At 41.5% G+C, this 15,107-nt stretch overlaps 1 protein-coding gene across 5 annotated transcripts in view; it reads right to left on the minus strand.

Annotated features, from left to right (window-relative positions):
• Positions 1-929: 929 nt before the first annotated feature.
• MYOF (myoferlin) overlaps positions 930-15,107 on the minus strand; it is a 77,250-nt gene continuing 63,072 nt past the window's right edge. For all 5 annotated transcript variants that reach the window (XM_083443561.1, XM_083443560.1, XM_083443564.1 and 2 more), the window contains 15 exons: positions 14,672-14,770; positions 14,066-14,191; positions 13,727-13,882; positions 12,048-12,139; positions 10,805-10,975; positions 9,683-9,831; positions 9,142-9,281; positions 8,192-8,280; positions 7,394-7,489; positions 6,653-6,794; positions 5,179-5,278; positions 4,844-5,037; positions 4,088-4,197; positions 2,372-2,519; positions 930-1,617 (listed from right to left, as the gene is read on the minus strand). In XM_083443561.1, the coding sequence (XP_083299687.1) occupies positions 1,573-1,617; positions 2,372-2,519; positions 4,088-4,197; positions 4,844-5,037; positions 5,179-5,278; positions 6,653-6,794; positions 7,394-7,489; positions 8,192-8,280; positions 9,142-9,281; positions 9,683-9,831; positions 10,805-10,975; positions 12,048-12,139; positions 13,727-13,882; positions 14,066-14,191; positions 14,672-14,770 (1,857 nt within the window). In that variant the 3' untranslated portion in view covers positions 930-1,572. The remainder of the gene's footprint in view (positions 1,618-2,371; positions 2,520-4,087; positions 4,198-4,843; positions 5,038-5,178; positions 5,279-6,652; positions 6,795-7,393; positions 7,490-8,191; positions 8,281-9,141; positions 9,282-9,682; positions 9,832-10,804; positions 10,976-12,047; positions 12,140-13,726; positions 13,883-14,065; positions 14,192-14,671; positions 14,771-15,107) is intronic.

A 15,107-nucleotide genomic window follows, 5' to 3' on the forward strand; every position in this document is an offset into this window, starting at 1 on the left:
AAGACTAGGATTTCATCTTAAAAAGTTATGTTAAAATTTGGAGGTTGTCTTATGCACGGATAGTGTATCCCTCCATTTTCTTAATTTGGAGTCCCCCCAAAAGGAGCATCTTATACACGGGGTGTGTGTGTGTTATACACAGAAAAATACGGTAACTGGCTAGCGGTTGTGGTTCCTTAGGGAGCAACAAACCACATTCCCAGGCACAAATATAATGGCAAGCCAAGGTGATTGGATAGTGTACCCTCAATCCCCTGGCTTGCTGTAGCAGTCAATCCTATATCAGGGTCAGCAAACTTTTTCTGCAGGGGGCCGGTCCACTGTCCCTCAGACCTTGTGAGGGACCGGACTATATTTTTTCGGGGGGAGGGGATATCTCCCCTCCCTTCTCCACAGCACTGGATGAGCCCTGGTGGCTGCTTACCTGTGCCTTGTGAGTGGCAAGGGCTGGCGGTGGCAGCAGAGGGATGATGAGCAGCGCAAAAGGGCTGGCTCCGGAGAGGGGCTGCTTAAAATGGCGCTTAGCCAACCGTGGCTCAACAAAGCCCAGCCACCTTCCTCCTCTAGGCAGGGTGGGGAGAAGCCAGGAAGAGAAAGGGAGGAGGCGCCACCAAGATGTGTTTTTTTTGGGGGGGGGGGGAAATGGCGCAGCCTGAACAATCAGAATCCCCACACCGATCCATGCGGCGATTCCCACGGGCCGGATCCAGAAGGCAATTGGGCCGGATCCAGCCCCCGGGTCTTAGTTTGCCGACCCATGTCCTATATAGTTAATCCTCACTCACCCCATTCATTGATTTCAGTGGGATTATGGGTATCCAACTGCACAGTATTGTAATTATGATACTACCACTGTCTTGACATCTGATTTTTGCTGTTGTGAACACATAATTGAAATTATAAGTAACTATAATAATCACAATGATAGATCATGAGTTTATATTGCTTTATTTCATCGTTTTGCTCAAAAAGTTGAACCACAGCGAATGGTTCACAGCGAATTTACAGCGAAGCTTGTTGCTGTAAATATGACCTTTTAAAAACATGAGGTTCACACAGCTGGTGAACAATTATTATTGCACTGTTTTGTTTTTTTCATTTCTAAAAATGTAAGTAGTGCCTGCTTTTTCCATAAATCAAGAGGCAGGATTTCAAAGTGCTCATGATAAAAAAAATACTTTAAGTAGAGTGCACCTTTAAAAAGGAGAGAGAAAGAGAAAGCTTTCTGGAATAATGTTTTTGGAAAGTAATTTTTAAAACAAAGATGATAACAAAATGAGAAAATGAACTGTTGTAGTCAAAACGCTGAACTGTAGCATAGTATTTTACAGTTGGCACCACCCAATACATCATACATAACAGTTCAATTCTTAGAAATGACCCTCTTCCTGGTTAAAAACACAAGCAGCTTGATTTATGCCGCAATCCTATCCAGGGAGTAAGTCCCACTGAATACAGTGTGGCTTGGTTTTGAGTAGATATGTATAGGATTATCAGGTGGTTATGTTTGGTCCAAAGGTGGAGGTTTCAAAACCTTACTGGAATGTAACATTTTATAGAAAAGGGTATTCCTTAACCAGATGGAAATGGATTCACAATCTTCATTGACAGGTAGTTCTACAAAAAAAGAGAAGGAAAGGTGATCAAAGTGCATTCTGAATTTAAACACACACTTATTTTAGTTGAAGAGTGTTTCGCTAAAACTCAGTTCAACATACTTTTAATTTAATTTAGGCTCTTTATATCCTGTCCCACACCCACAGATCTCTGGGCAGGTAACAATAAAACCCATAAAACCACATTATCAATTATAAAAACCAGAACAATACAATCAAAATAGCAATTGAAACCATTTCAAATGGCAGTGAAGCTATTGTCAAAGACCTGGACAGGACAGCCTGGCATCTAAAGGTCAGCAGTTTAGGCACCAACTAGATTTCAAGGGGGAGGAAATTCCAAAACTAGGGCGCCACCATTAATGTCTGCCCTTGTTTCCCAGCAAAATGTACCATTCTAATGCTGGGATGCTAAGGATCATCCTCCCCAGATGCATCATCTGTAAAATTTGGATTTGGCTGGAAAATGTATTGGCAGAGCTTTGAGAACTGGAGTAACTCAGTCAACAAACCAGCTAGCTGCTACATCTGCATTACATCTTGTTCCAAGTTATCTTCAGAGATAAACCCTCCGAAGATATAAAATTCCCTTAAGGGAAATGACAGGCAATTTATTTCCTTCCCTTTCCAATGATAGTAATTCATGTACTGCTTCCTGGACAGGAGCATCAGGCTTGTATCCTGAATATAAGCCTATAACAGACGACGCAATGTCACAAGCTAAAAACACTATTACACATTTTTTAAATGCTTACCGGCAGTGAGTACAGAAGAATTGCTACAAACAAGATCACAATCAGGAGGAGGATGATGCCAATGAAGACCCACTTAAATCTGCGCCACACAATGAATTTCATTGTCTTGCATGGATTGGTGAACCAAAGGAAAGATGTATCTGGTCGGCTATATTTTGGAACAACAACAAAAAAAGTTGGTTACCTTAGCAAGGAACAAAGGATACCAAGTAACTAGCATATTTATTGCTAATGGGCTGTGTTCTCGATTTTGTGTAAGACAAAGATTGCCAACCTGGTAGCCGCTGAACAACTTGGACTTCAGTTCCCATCAACCCCTGCCAGCAATAGTCAGGGATCATGGGAGTTGTAGTCAGGCAATATCTGGAGGGTATCGCATTGGCTACCCCATTACAGTTGATCATGCTTAGAGCATCTCATACAAAGACAAAAGGCAGATGTTTTAAAATAAGACCAGTTTGAGCCAATTTGCTGTAAATTCACATTTCTATTGCCTTTATCTTTTTGTATGCAGGTTAGGAGTCTTCATGTGAGAGTCTTCAACCTATTCACTTCTATGGAGCTGAGCATGCTATTCCGAATATTGAGTTGGGGAAAGGAAACTGGGTTTCTCCCATCCAGCATTTTCCTAGCTGCATGGTGCCTTTGGAATTTTGCCAGCCCTGTAGTTGGGCCAACCTTGCTTATAAATCTTACACGGTAGTTTTCTGTCCCTCATCCTTTTCATTTTCTTGCAGTGTTTGCCTGGCCTTTACTTCTCTTGATGTCACTACCAGCTGTGCTCTGATGTCACACAGTTGTAATGGTTCCTCCATGACTTCCATTGCCTACTCTGCTCTGAGAAGGTTCAAACAATTCAAGAACTAGGGAGCCGAATCCCAGTATGAAATCTGAATGCCAAGTTTCATTCACAATTTTTTATTAATGAAATCATATTTCTATTACCTACATGTCTGCCTTGGGCTTTTACATGACTCCTTACTGGCAAATCAGTCAAGTGGGGTTTAAATGAAAACAGGCACATGATATTTGCTGCTTAGGTATAAAAGTTAAATTATCTGGAAACTTAGTAAAGCCTAGCATATAATGTCTCATATTTATAAAACTAAAGACCAGATAGTTCAGAATTTTGATTATGTGCTGCAGAGAGGGCCTATATTATCATGGATAGGTTCTCTAAAGCATCCAGTATATTGTTGATGCTAAATGTTTTAAAATAGTAGATTTGTTTAATTCATGTTACAGTCTGTTATTTCTTGAGAACACTGTGTTGGATCCTGACTTGGTCATACTTAGAATAAAATCATTTATTTCAATGGGTTTACATTAAGCCTGATTAAGGTCACACCCACACAATACATTTAAAGCACTCTTATATCACTTTTAACAGCCGTGGCTTCCTCCATGAGTTGTAGTTTGTTAAGAGTGCTGGAAATTGTAGTTCTGTGAGAGGTCTCCTAACTTTCAACAACATTAACAAACTGTAGCTCCCAGGATTCTTGGGGGAAGCCATGACTTTTAAAGTGGTATAAGCGTGCTTCAGATGTATGGCACAGATGTCTAGATTTGGCATAGCATTCATTCATTTCCCATCTCCACAACTTCCATCATCCACAGCCAGCATAGCCAATCAGGGATGCTGGGAATCATAGTCCAACAACATCTGGATACTCAAGGTTAAAGAATATTGAATTCAAATATAGCAAAGTATCTTACTTTGGTTGCTCTAATTTGGGGTTCATATTAGGTTCATCTCTGCCTTTACCAGCTGGCCGTTCATCAATGTCTTTTTCACCAAGGACTTCCAGAGTCATCTCAACTTTACCCTTCAAATAAATGAAAATACCATCAAGGATTTCACAATGAAAGTAAAACAGACCTCCAGTGTCAGGCATTACAGATGAAGAAGAGAAATTACACCGGATGGGCTTGGTTCTTAATGCTTCCCATTAAGTTTTAAGAAACAAAACTGGAAATTTGTGTGCATAGAATCCTTGGGTTTATATGCCACAAAACACTAATTATAATATATTTTCAAGCCATATAAAATGGGGGGGGGGCAGCATGCATGGAGATATAGATCACAGCTCTTGAATCAGAAAATATTATGAATGCATTAAAATCAATGGGAGATAAGCTGTTCATGTCAATTGGTCCTGGCTGCAATCACTGGATCTTCTTGTGCACATCTGGGGCAGGTTAATGGTAAGTTATTCCAGTCTCTTCCAACCTGGTGCCCTCCATATGTTTTTGACAATAGCTCTCATTAGCCCCAGCTCTGATGATGGACACAACATCTGCAGGTCACCAGTCTGAAGAAGGCTGATATTATGATATTATGATATTTTGCTCATGATATTTAAGGAAGGTGGAGAAGTGCTGGAGGGGAAGGGAGTTATAAGAGATTTGGAGGCAAAATGAAACCCTGGCAACTAATGATGTAATTATTTATGCATATTAACGGGGACGTACAGCCAAAACACGGGAGCCATCTTTTTCTGCATAGCATGGCCACCATCCTCTCATGGATTTCTGTTCAAAGAGTGAAGCAATCTTAGGGGTCTTGAGAGTGTTCGTTGGCTTGTATTCTGGAATCATGTCCAAAGAGCACTTTTCTGGAGACTTTGCTGGCACAATTGCATTGTGCAAATCAATTTCAACAAAACCTATAGGAAAAGACAGAAGGGTGGGTGGGTGGGAAATCTGGTCACACACTTCGTTTCTCTCCAAACGAAAACTTGACAAAAATCTCTCCCTTTGCAAAACTCCCCACCCAACCAACCCATATTATACTTCAAAGGGCATACCAAGATAGTCATCCAAGGAAAACTTATCATTGTCCCATATTTGAATAAGCAGCTTGGGTGGAATTCTGAATTCTGTATTGTCAAGGCTCCAAAAGTGTTCCTAAGGAGAACAAAACCAGTAGAAAGAAATTGTAATTTTCATGCCTGCAGCGGTGCCCCAACCTCCCTCCCACTGCCCCTAATTCCATCTCTCTGTCAGCAGCATTTCCACAAATAGGGAGTTGTGACTACAGGAAATAAGCGTGTGCCTAAAGCTGGGTTGGGCAACCTTTTGGCCCACCGGGGGACCCAATTCCCCAAACCACATCTACCTTTCAATCAGCTAATGTTTGGGCAGGTGATCTCAGATGATGAACAGAGTTAAATTCTGCATTGGCCACACTCACCGTTTCCTACAAGGAAGAGCACTATGCAGCCACAGCAGCATGCTCAACATCAGGTAATGAGCAAAGAGTAAAATCCTGCTCAGTGCTCATTTGCTGCTTAATATGTCCCTCCCCCCACATCTGCAGGCCAATTTTGATGAGTCAGACACCTGACATCATCATGACTGACAGCGAATGGCTCCACCCACCTGTCAAAGTTGGCCAGCAGAGGTGGAATGAGATAGAGATGTGGTCTGCTGGCCAAAAAGGATCACATTCAAAAGCAATTCATTAGAAGGTCCTCTGCTTGCCTAAGCTGGTGAAAACTTTTGATGCTGCACTCACAGCAGACAAGTAATTGGTTTCCTTGCATCTGAACTGTCAATATAGTTGCTTTTTTTAAAAAAAGAATCCTACCTGAAATATTCACACTATGAAACACTTTAATATTATGCAGGTTTGTAGTTCTGGAGCCAAAAAGGTGTGGGGTTTATTTTTTGTATCTTAGAACTCATTATCAGACATAGTGGAGAGAAAACCATATCTCAGGGATATGCAAAGCAAGGTTCATATTTGCATTTTAAAATATTCAGGTGGCAAGGAGTGATGAATGTGTGAATTTGGTAAAGGCCACAATCTGACCTACCTATGGGCCACTCCAGATATGACATTACAGACACCTGTAATAGTTCTTCCAATATTAAGGCTGATTTTTTATATATATGAAAAGCAGATGTGGGCTGCTGAAAGTTCCAGTGGAAGAACAGTAAGTGGGAAGGGGTTCATTTCCTTCCCAAAATCATGTTCTTACACTCTGCTACTTTTCCACCTTGTGTCTTTTCCTCTATGGATGGAAAAGCATCTGTTCAGGGGAACAGCAAATCTGAGAAGAAGAAAGAAACAAAGGAAGGGAAAGAACTTTCCTTCCATCCCAAACAGATCTACCAAAACATGTTGCTGTGGAGGCTGCAGTTTGCTGGGGGGTTTTTTTGTTTTGTTTTTTAAGATTCAGGAAAAATCTACACACAACTCAGTGTCCTGGTGCTAGACTTTTGGCTGTGAATGGCCAAGCTTAATTTTTATTATTAACATAATCAGAGAAGAATCACCTTTTTTGAAACTGTACAGAGCTGCTCAGCTGGAAAATACTCAAAAGGAAAAATAAATCTCCAGTTGAAGTTCCCTTCCCCGTCTAGGGACCTGTAATGCACATCTGTTTTCTGCTTATTTTCTTCATGGCCAGGCATCCATCTGAAAGTCAGAAACAAGGACATTTAGCTGTGCACAGTGAATAGGACTGATGGCTTTGCACAATGCAGCAACAACTTCACCGCAGCTTTGGAGCTGTAATGTTTACGTTGCAAAACACCAGAACTGAAACAGAGACCCTGGCACTCTACTGTCTGATTTCATCCCAAATAGCTCCACTAATCTCAGTGTAATGTGGCCAGTTCTGCCAGTTAGATATATTGCCAGTAATCGGTCCCAATGTCCCCATTAAACTTCCTACACCCAAGATAACAAAGAAGTCATTTGACAGGGCCAGCTCAAGACATTTTGATGCCTGAGGACAACATTCCAGCCTTTCATTAATTCCTTCTTCCATTAATTACATCACAGGCAGCTGCCTTGTACCAAGTCCATCTAGCCCAGCTCTGTATACTCTGACAGGCAATGACTCTTCATGCTTCCAGACACAGGTTTTTCCCTCCTTGAGCTGCTGGGGATTGAACCTGGAAACTTCTGCAGGCAAAGCTCAATGCAATGGTACTCTTAATGAGAACCAGACCTTTAAACTGATCTTACAGTTGTGTTCAGCATTAACAAGATCTGGGATGTGGGTCTCTTACCCTTTCACGTAGATATCACTCATCTCTTCCCCTGTGATGCTTTTTTCATCCAGGATGACATCCTTTGTGTTCCACACAATTACCCGCAGCTCATACCTGTAATACAGGATTTGTTCTTAGGTTTATATCCAGCAGATCAGAGGGAGCTGACATGGTTCATTCCTGATGCTTTGGACTACAGTTCCCATCATCACCAGCCAGCATGGCCAATGGTCAGGAATGGTTAAACTTGCATTTCATCGTTAAAGTCACAGTTATCCTTGTCATGTAATTTGTGTGTCAGCATTTAAAGAAACAACAAAATGAACTGGACTCCTTGGCAGGTTTTGAATAAACATTCACAAACATTTTATTGATAATATTTAGATAGATAAATTAAGGATTTGTACAGTTTTGTAACATGCAGAAAATAATATATGTTGGTAAACCAGAGAGAGGAGCTGAGGGAAGTCCGGGGAGGGGAGGGGAGGGTGGGTTATGTTTTGGGGAGGGGGGAGGGAAAAATAGGGGGGGTTAAGGATGATATGCTTTTTGATAATATGTTATGTCGAAATTACTAATAAAAAACATTTTAAAAAAAGGAATGGTTAAACTTGTAGTCCACAACATTTGGAGGGCACTTGGTTGCATATCCCTGTTGTGGAGTATAAAGAACACATTTGTATTCTAGTAGTGGAAAGGACTGGAACAGAATATGAAGTAAATCCACCACTGTGCTCATAATCATCATCGCAATTAAAGAGTCAACATGGAAGTTCCAAAAATGCATGCGGCCTACCTTAATCCTTATTTACTTACTTCTTAGCCTTGCGAGGAGTGATGTTGAAAGGAGGGCCGGGTGGACCCATGCTTTTGGGGAAAACATCCACCCACATCTGAAGCTTCCCCTGTATCAAGTAAGGAAGTCGTGTCAGGTCTTTTTTTATTTTTTAAAAAACCCTGTTATATGACATTATCAATATTCCAATTTGATATCATGGCCTGAATCCAAAGAACCATGCAACTTATTGCACATGCACAGTTAGGCCTTGGGCTTGATTTTGCTAAACCTCCACTCTTACACCTGCCTACCATGTCACATGGCGACACATGGTTGAAACACACAAGACCTTTCAAAAGTAATTTATGGCATGGCATTGCTGGGTTTCCTGTTGTTTCAAGGTGAAGATGTCAGAAATTTCACTTTAACACCCAAGCCCTTGCCACAGTCAATACAGCGCTTGAAGTGCTGTGAAAAATTACAGGTCTTTACCAAAACATCAAGAACAGAATACTGCAGTGACCTATGAAACAGCTTCTCATACCACTTCATATAATAACAAAACAAACAAACAAACAATGCTTAACATGCAGGGGGAAACCAGAAGCTCGCCCTGCCCCCAAATGACAAAATATGATAAAGATGAAAAATCCTCATCCAGCTCTAGTTGTGTGTGGTATTTTTGGGGGGTGGGTGGGTGGATTGCATACAGCTAGAGGTCCCAGTGGATACACAGTGCTTTTTTTCTAAAAAAATGTTTAGGGGTACTGTCATTTTCCTACTCATATTGAAATACTGCCCCTCAAGGAGGCCAAACTTAGATTTAGGGGTATGCGTCCCCCCAGAAAAAAACACTGTATCTACATCAGGTATGTGATGCCAAGCCAATCACCAGGGGACTTGGTGTTGTAACTGATGTAGAGATGAGCTCTTTGAAAGAAAAGTGGGATATAAATGCAGTAATAAATAAAATATAAATGTATAGTACTTGTGAGATGTTTGGCTGGAAGGTACTGAACAAAGTTCTTGTTTCTACATGCTCAGGCACCAAGCCCTGAGTTCTGAGAATGTAAAGGGCAAGCCGTTCTTCACCAGGCCCAAGGTGTTCATGCAGTTTTTTGTTGGCTTCTGAAGCAAAGAAAGAAAAATGTAAATGAGTAGGCATTCACAGCCAAATACTGAAATTAGCAAGTATCCACATTTGTATAAATATATACAATCATTCAATAGATTTATTGTGGACCAAGAACAGCCTGCTAGAGCTATGAGCACATGGGGTTTTCACTGCTAGCTATGGAAAGGCAAAATTCCACTCAGTCATGCATTGCATCTCTTTCACTTTCCTATATCGAACTATTGGAAAGCCCCAGTTCCGCATGCTGATCTGGTTTTCCACATCAAAACTACTGGCTACAATTGACAATGCAGTTTCAATTCTATATTCTTATAAATATAAATGCTCAAGGAAAACACAGTGGGAACAGCACAAACACAAATCAGCGAAACCCAATAACGAGGAGAAAACTCACCAAATTCATCCAAAGTGTATTCTCTTCCTCCATAACTAATCCTCCTCCCGTTTTCAGAAAGGACTGGGGGAGAATAGCCTTTAACCCTGGCTAAATTTTGCAAGAGTTGTGTTGGCTTCAGTTGGTCTCTCCATGTATTGATACCTGAGCTTTTTTAGGAAATAAGAAAAAAATTCAGGATAGTTAGATCTTGGATACAGGCACATCATTTCTTAGTAATGCTTTGCCATATTCCTCAATATGATGAACGAGTGGATGGAATTATGTTGAATTTAAAAGATGGGAATGCAACTCCACCATAGGGTGTTTTGCGAAACTAAAATATGCTAGGCTATTTTGGAGCCTATGAGAACTAGTTTAGTCTTCTTCTGAGCCCAAGTGATTCTCCCTCCATTGCCAATCACCTATTTCAAGCCTGGACAAACTGTGCTCAGTCAGCTTCAAATCATAGTTGATAAAGCTGGCTGTTTTCACTAAGAATAGTTAAGATTAACCACATTTTATGGTTCAGAGGATACACTAAACTGTGGCTAATCTAAAATGGAATTGGAGCTTCTAATTTATTTCTAGCCATGCTGATGGAAAAGAATGATGTATATGAGTCTGGGTAGAGGCTATGTTCATTCCTGAAACCATGGTTTAGTGTTATGTCTGAATGAAGCCAAACACACACACACTTCTAGGCTATCTTTTTGTTGCAATGAAAATGAAGTGCCCACATGAAGGACGCTTCCCCCTTGGTTTCTTAGACACACACTGAAGCTGTAAAATATTATTTGGCACTGCTCACAAGGGCTTCCCATTTCCTGCAACGAAAGCAGCAGTCTTAGATATGAATCCTTTTTACTTATGAAGCTGCCTCATTGAAAAGCTCACATGTGCAGGAGCTTCAGGGGCACATTGGCATATATATAGGATTCTGAACTGAGGTTCAGTGTAGACAATGCTTTAATCAGGAAAGCCATAGCATATCCTATCACAGTCTGTGAAAATTCAGTAAATATGAGGCGTTCAGTCCAGCCAAGATAACTGCTTCTAAGGAATGTCGTTTTCGCAGGGAGGCATTTCATCATGGCCTTAGGTTTTCCATGTTTTTAATAGCTATAGGAGTGAGCAACTTACACACAGTACTGCTGTGGTATTCCACACTGAGATCCAAAGCGGGAGAGAAATCTGTTTTCCAAATCAATGATGGTTTCACCAACTTTTTCATCTCGAGTCAGCATATCGTAGTCATAAACAGAAATTTTCAGATCCTTATCTTGAGGCAAGAAGCAACTCAGTTCGTACATTCTAAACACAGGAATATTTGGCATGTTTGAAATTCAGAAAACTAACCACCCTCAAAACATTAGCAACACTCACAACAAATACGATCAGCATTGTTCATAAACCAGTAAGCCACTGAAATTGGAATTACTAGTTAAACTCCCTGCATGGGTCACTATGGGCCTGTGGACTGATAAAGATAATTGGCTGATTAAAAAAACAACAACAGCAAATGAGTACTAGAAAAATTCTTATTTCTAAATTATAAATACATCTTAATTCATCACATTCTGAGGAAATTAGCATATTATTAGCATAAGGATTAAACTCTCTGCCTTCTTCCAAAATCCCCCACTCCTTTTAAAAAATTGTATACAATTCCAGGTTATTAACTGGAATATTAGTACTATCAGTAGAATAGTATATAAAAAGTAAAGGTAAAGGTACCCCTGCCCGTACGGGCCAGTCTTGACAGACTTTAGGGTTGTGCGCCCATCTCACTCAAGAGGCCGGGGGCCAGCGCTGTCCGGAGACACTTCCGGGTCACGTGGCCAGCGTGACATCGCTGCTCTGGTGAGCCAGAGCCGCACACGGAAACGCCGTTTACCTTCCCGCTAATAAGCGGTCCCTATTTATCTACTTGCACCCGGGAGTGCTTTCGAACTGCTAGGTTGGCAGGCGCTGGGACCGAGCAATGGGAGCGCACCCCGCCGCGGGGATTCGAACCGCCGACCTTTCAATTGGCAAGTCCTAGGCGCTGAGGCTTTTACCCACAGCGCCACCCGCGTCCCCAGAATAGTATATAAGCATTTTTAAATGCGAGAATTTTCTTCTTCTGTAAATTGAAGTGAGTGTTGTAGTCCATCCCTCATTGTGTTCTAATCCAATTCAGGATCCTCTCATAACAGAAAACCAGAAGAACAGCATGTCACACTCTTTCCCCATTCCCCTGACTTTTTTTTCATAAGTAAGAGTAAGGTGAAATAATGATTTCTTGAAACAAAATTAAGGCTATAACAAGGCATAATTGTTCTTTAATCTATGAGAGGATTAGAGCCATTCTAATCACACAGGAGGAGGAAGTCTTGAAAGTTACCTGCCAAAAATTGGATTGATAGTGTTGGGAATATAATGATCTCTGTCTTCCACCACTTTTTTGCCCAAGGTGATTTTAATATAAGGATCACACTGTTTGGAAACAAGGGTATTGTTAATTCATGTGCACTCTAGGATTGATAATTAATACATGCCACATTTTCTACGAAGGTCCATGTCTATATATGGAGCTCCTACACAAGGAAATTTCCCAAGGAAATTTGGCAGACGGAACAGCTCTGGGAATGCGGCCTTTTGTGCAGATAGAGCTGGCCCTTTCACCTAAGAGGCTGGAGAACCACTCCAGCTCTTCCCAGCAAGGAGCACCATTTATGCCTTGGTGCACTGGCCCCTGCAAGTAATTGCTATGTTAGTCATTGCAATCCTTATCTCATCTATTGCTTCGACACCACTGTGAGGCAGGTAACAGATGCTGCCTTTTAAGAGATATAGATGGGGAAAGTGACTTGCTTAGGAGCACCTGGGGGAGTCCACGTCCACCTGAAAATTTCAGCCAGATTCTCGATTCCAAGTTTGGCATTCTCAGTCATGGCATTATTTTATAAAACATTTAAGTATTCATAGCTCTGTACAGTCCTACCTTGGATCCCAAATGCCTTGTGAGTCGAATGTTTTGGCTCCCGAATGCCGCAAACCCAGAAGTGAGTGTTCTGGTTTGCGAACGTTCTTCAGAACCTGAATGTCTGACATGGCTTCTGTGGCTTCTGATTGGCTTCAGAAGCTTTCTGCAGCCAATCAGAAGCTGTGCCTTGGTTTCCAGCCCAGTATACCTGAAGGAGTGTCTCCACCCCCATCGTTCTGCCCGGACACTGAGGTCCAGCGCCGAGGGCCTTCTGGTGGTTCCCTCACCGTGAGAAGCAAAGCTACAGGGAACCAGGCAGAGGGCCTTCTCGGTAGTGGCGCCCGTCTTGTGGAATGCCCTCCCATCAGATGTCAAAGTGATAAACAACTACCTGACATTTAGAAGACATCTGAAGGCAGCCCTGTTTAGAGAAGTTTTTAATGTGTGACATTTTTATGTATTTTTAATCTTTTTTGGAAGCCACCCAGAGTGGCTGGGGAAACCCAGCCAGATGGGTGGAGTACAAATAATAAATTATTATTGTTATTATTGTTATTATTATTCTGAACATTTTTGGAAGTGGAATGAACTTCCGGAACGGATTCCGTTTGACATCCGAGGTACCACTGTATATATCTGCCTATTTCTTCCTGCTAAATTTTTGCAAAATTATTATTACTATTAATAATAATATTACCCGAATCCTGGTCTAAACCAGAATCCTGGTCCAAAGCTGTACTACAACTTGCAGACCAGGGATGTCTAACTGGTCAATCACGAGGTTCCGGTGTTGATTATGGGCTCCTTTGTGGCGGCATAAGGTCATCCGGCCCCTCCCCCTCCTCCATTCGCGCATGATCATTAGAACAGAAGACAGAGTTTTCGCTGCGAGGCAGATTGTTCCCTTGGTGAGCGACATTTTCCTCTCTGAAATGGGACATTCCTCCCTAAAAAAAGCTCAACACCTCAACACCTCAGAGGTAGATCACTGCTAGTTTTTTATTCTGTGAGTAGATTGCAGTCTCTTGGGAGTTGGATGTCCCTTTTGTAGACAATAGTGGTCTAATCTTAACGCTCATCTGGAAATGTTAACTCACCATTCCATTGTTATCCTTAGGCTGGAGTTCTAAGCCCCGGACTACATAAATCCGAATGATACACTCTTGAGGCCCACTGTCTGGAAGTTCACGGAACTGCCGAGGAGGAGGTGGTACATTAGGGTCATCTGGTAATGCATAGATCCTAAAAGAGCCCTATGAAGTTAAACAAAAATGAAAAGGTAAGTCCAAACCAAAACAAGCCTTTTTTACTTGGTTATTACATATCTGTTCTGTCTTAGGAATGGAGTACTACGCAGAACAGTACTACGCAGAACAGTACCATACTTAAGCTTGGTTTTCTGCCTAATAATGTAATGTAAGGTGTGCGTGTTTTACCTTAAATTCTCCCACAACACTAGGGTCATCATTTTCTTCAGATCTGCCCCGATGCAGCTTGAAAGTATCACAAAAATCTGTTAAACCCCTAAAATCGGGTACATTCTCCAGTTCGCTCTTGTACACCTTGAAACAAAAGTTAGGTAAAGTTACAAAAAAAAAAAAGCATTAGAAACAAACAAGTGGCAAGCTTCAATAAATGCACAACTTTGCACAACATCCCTAAGTTTTAAAGAAGGTGACTGTGTGAGTGTATATATAATTCATGGTGCATGTGAAAGAACTTGCCTGGGATAATAATACTGTAAGCAGCAATCTGTTATTTAGTGGCGTGATCTTGTCATTTTCCCATAGCACTCATGCAAAATGTGCAGTGATCATGCAAGAGAATATGCCTCTCTCAAGGTAACTTTGGAGTTTCCCCCCTGGGACCTATTTCACAGCCCCTTGTACAAAAATAAAAAAGCAAGCTGCCTCAAGCCTTTAAAAATTGAGGCTGGCAAGTTCAACCAAAAACAGTACATTGAACTAAATCTGCTTATTTTTAAAGTTGGCGACATCTTTAATCAACAACAACAGCAACAACAATGCACTCAAAACAAATACCTTTAGTGTATCGTATCCCTTTGCAATATATTGTCCACATTTCTCAGTATCTCCTATTGAAGCATAAAACTTGCTCCACCAGTCGACAATTTCTTCCTCCTATATAAAAATGGGAGATTATAGGTGGAAGTAGCAACAAACTGAAATTCTAGGATGATTCTAGCCATCATGGATGGGGACCCTGTGGCCCTCCGAATGTTGCTGAAATACAACTTTCATCAGCCCTATCTGCTGATTTATGAGTCCAGCAATACCTGGAGGGTCCCCACAGGCTTCCCACCTCAGGATCTAGCCCTTAGGTGTATAAGCTAGGCAGCACACATGTATAGCAGGGGCCAAGCCTTAACCAGTCACAGCAAGCAGGGGAAGGGGCACCTTAAGCTGGACATGTGTTCTGTGGACCTCACCAGAAGAAGAGTTTGGATTTGATATCCCA

This window comes from Podarcis tiliguerta, assembly GCF_965153285.1.
Source record: "Podarcis tiliguerta genome assembly, chromosome: 5".
In the NCBI taxonomy this organism is placed as follows: domain Eukaryota; kingdom Metazoa; phylum Chordata; class Lepidosauria; order Squamata; family Lacertidae; genus Podarcis; species Podarcis tiliguerta.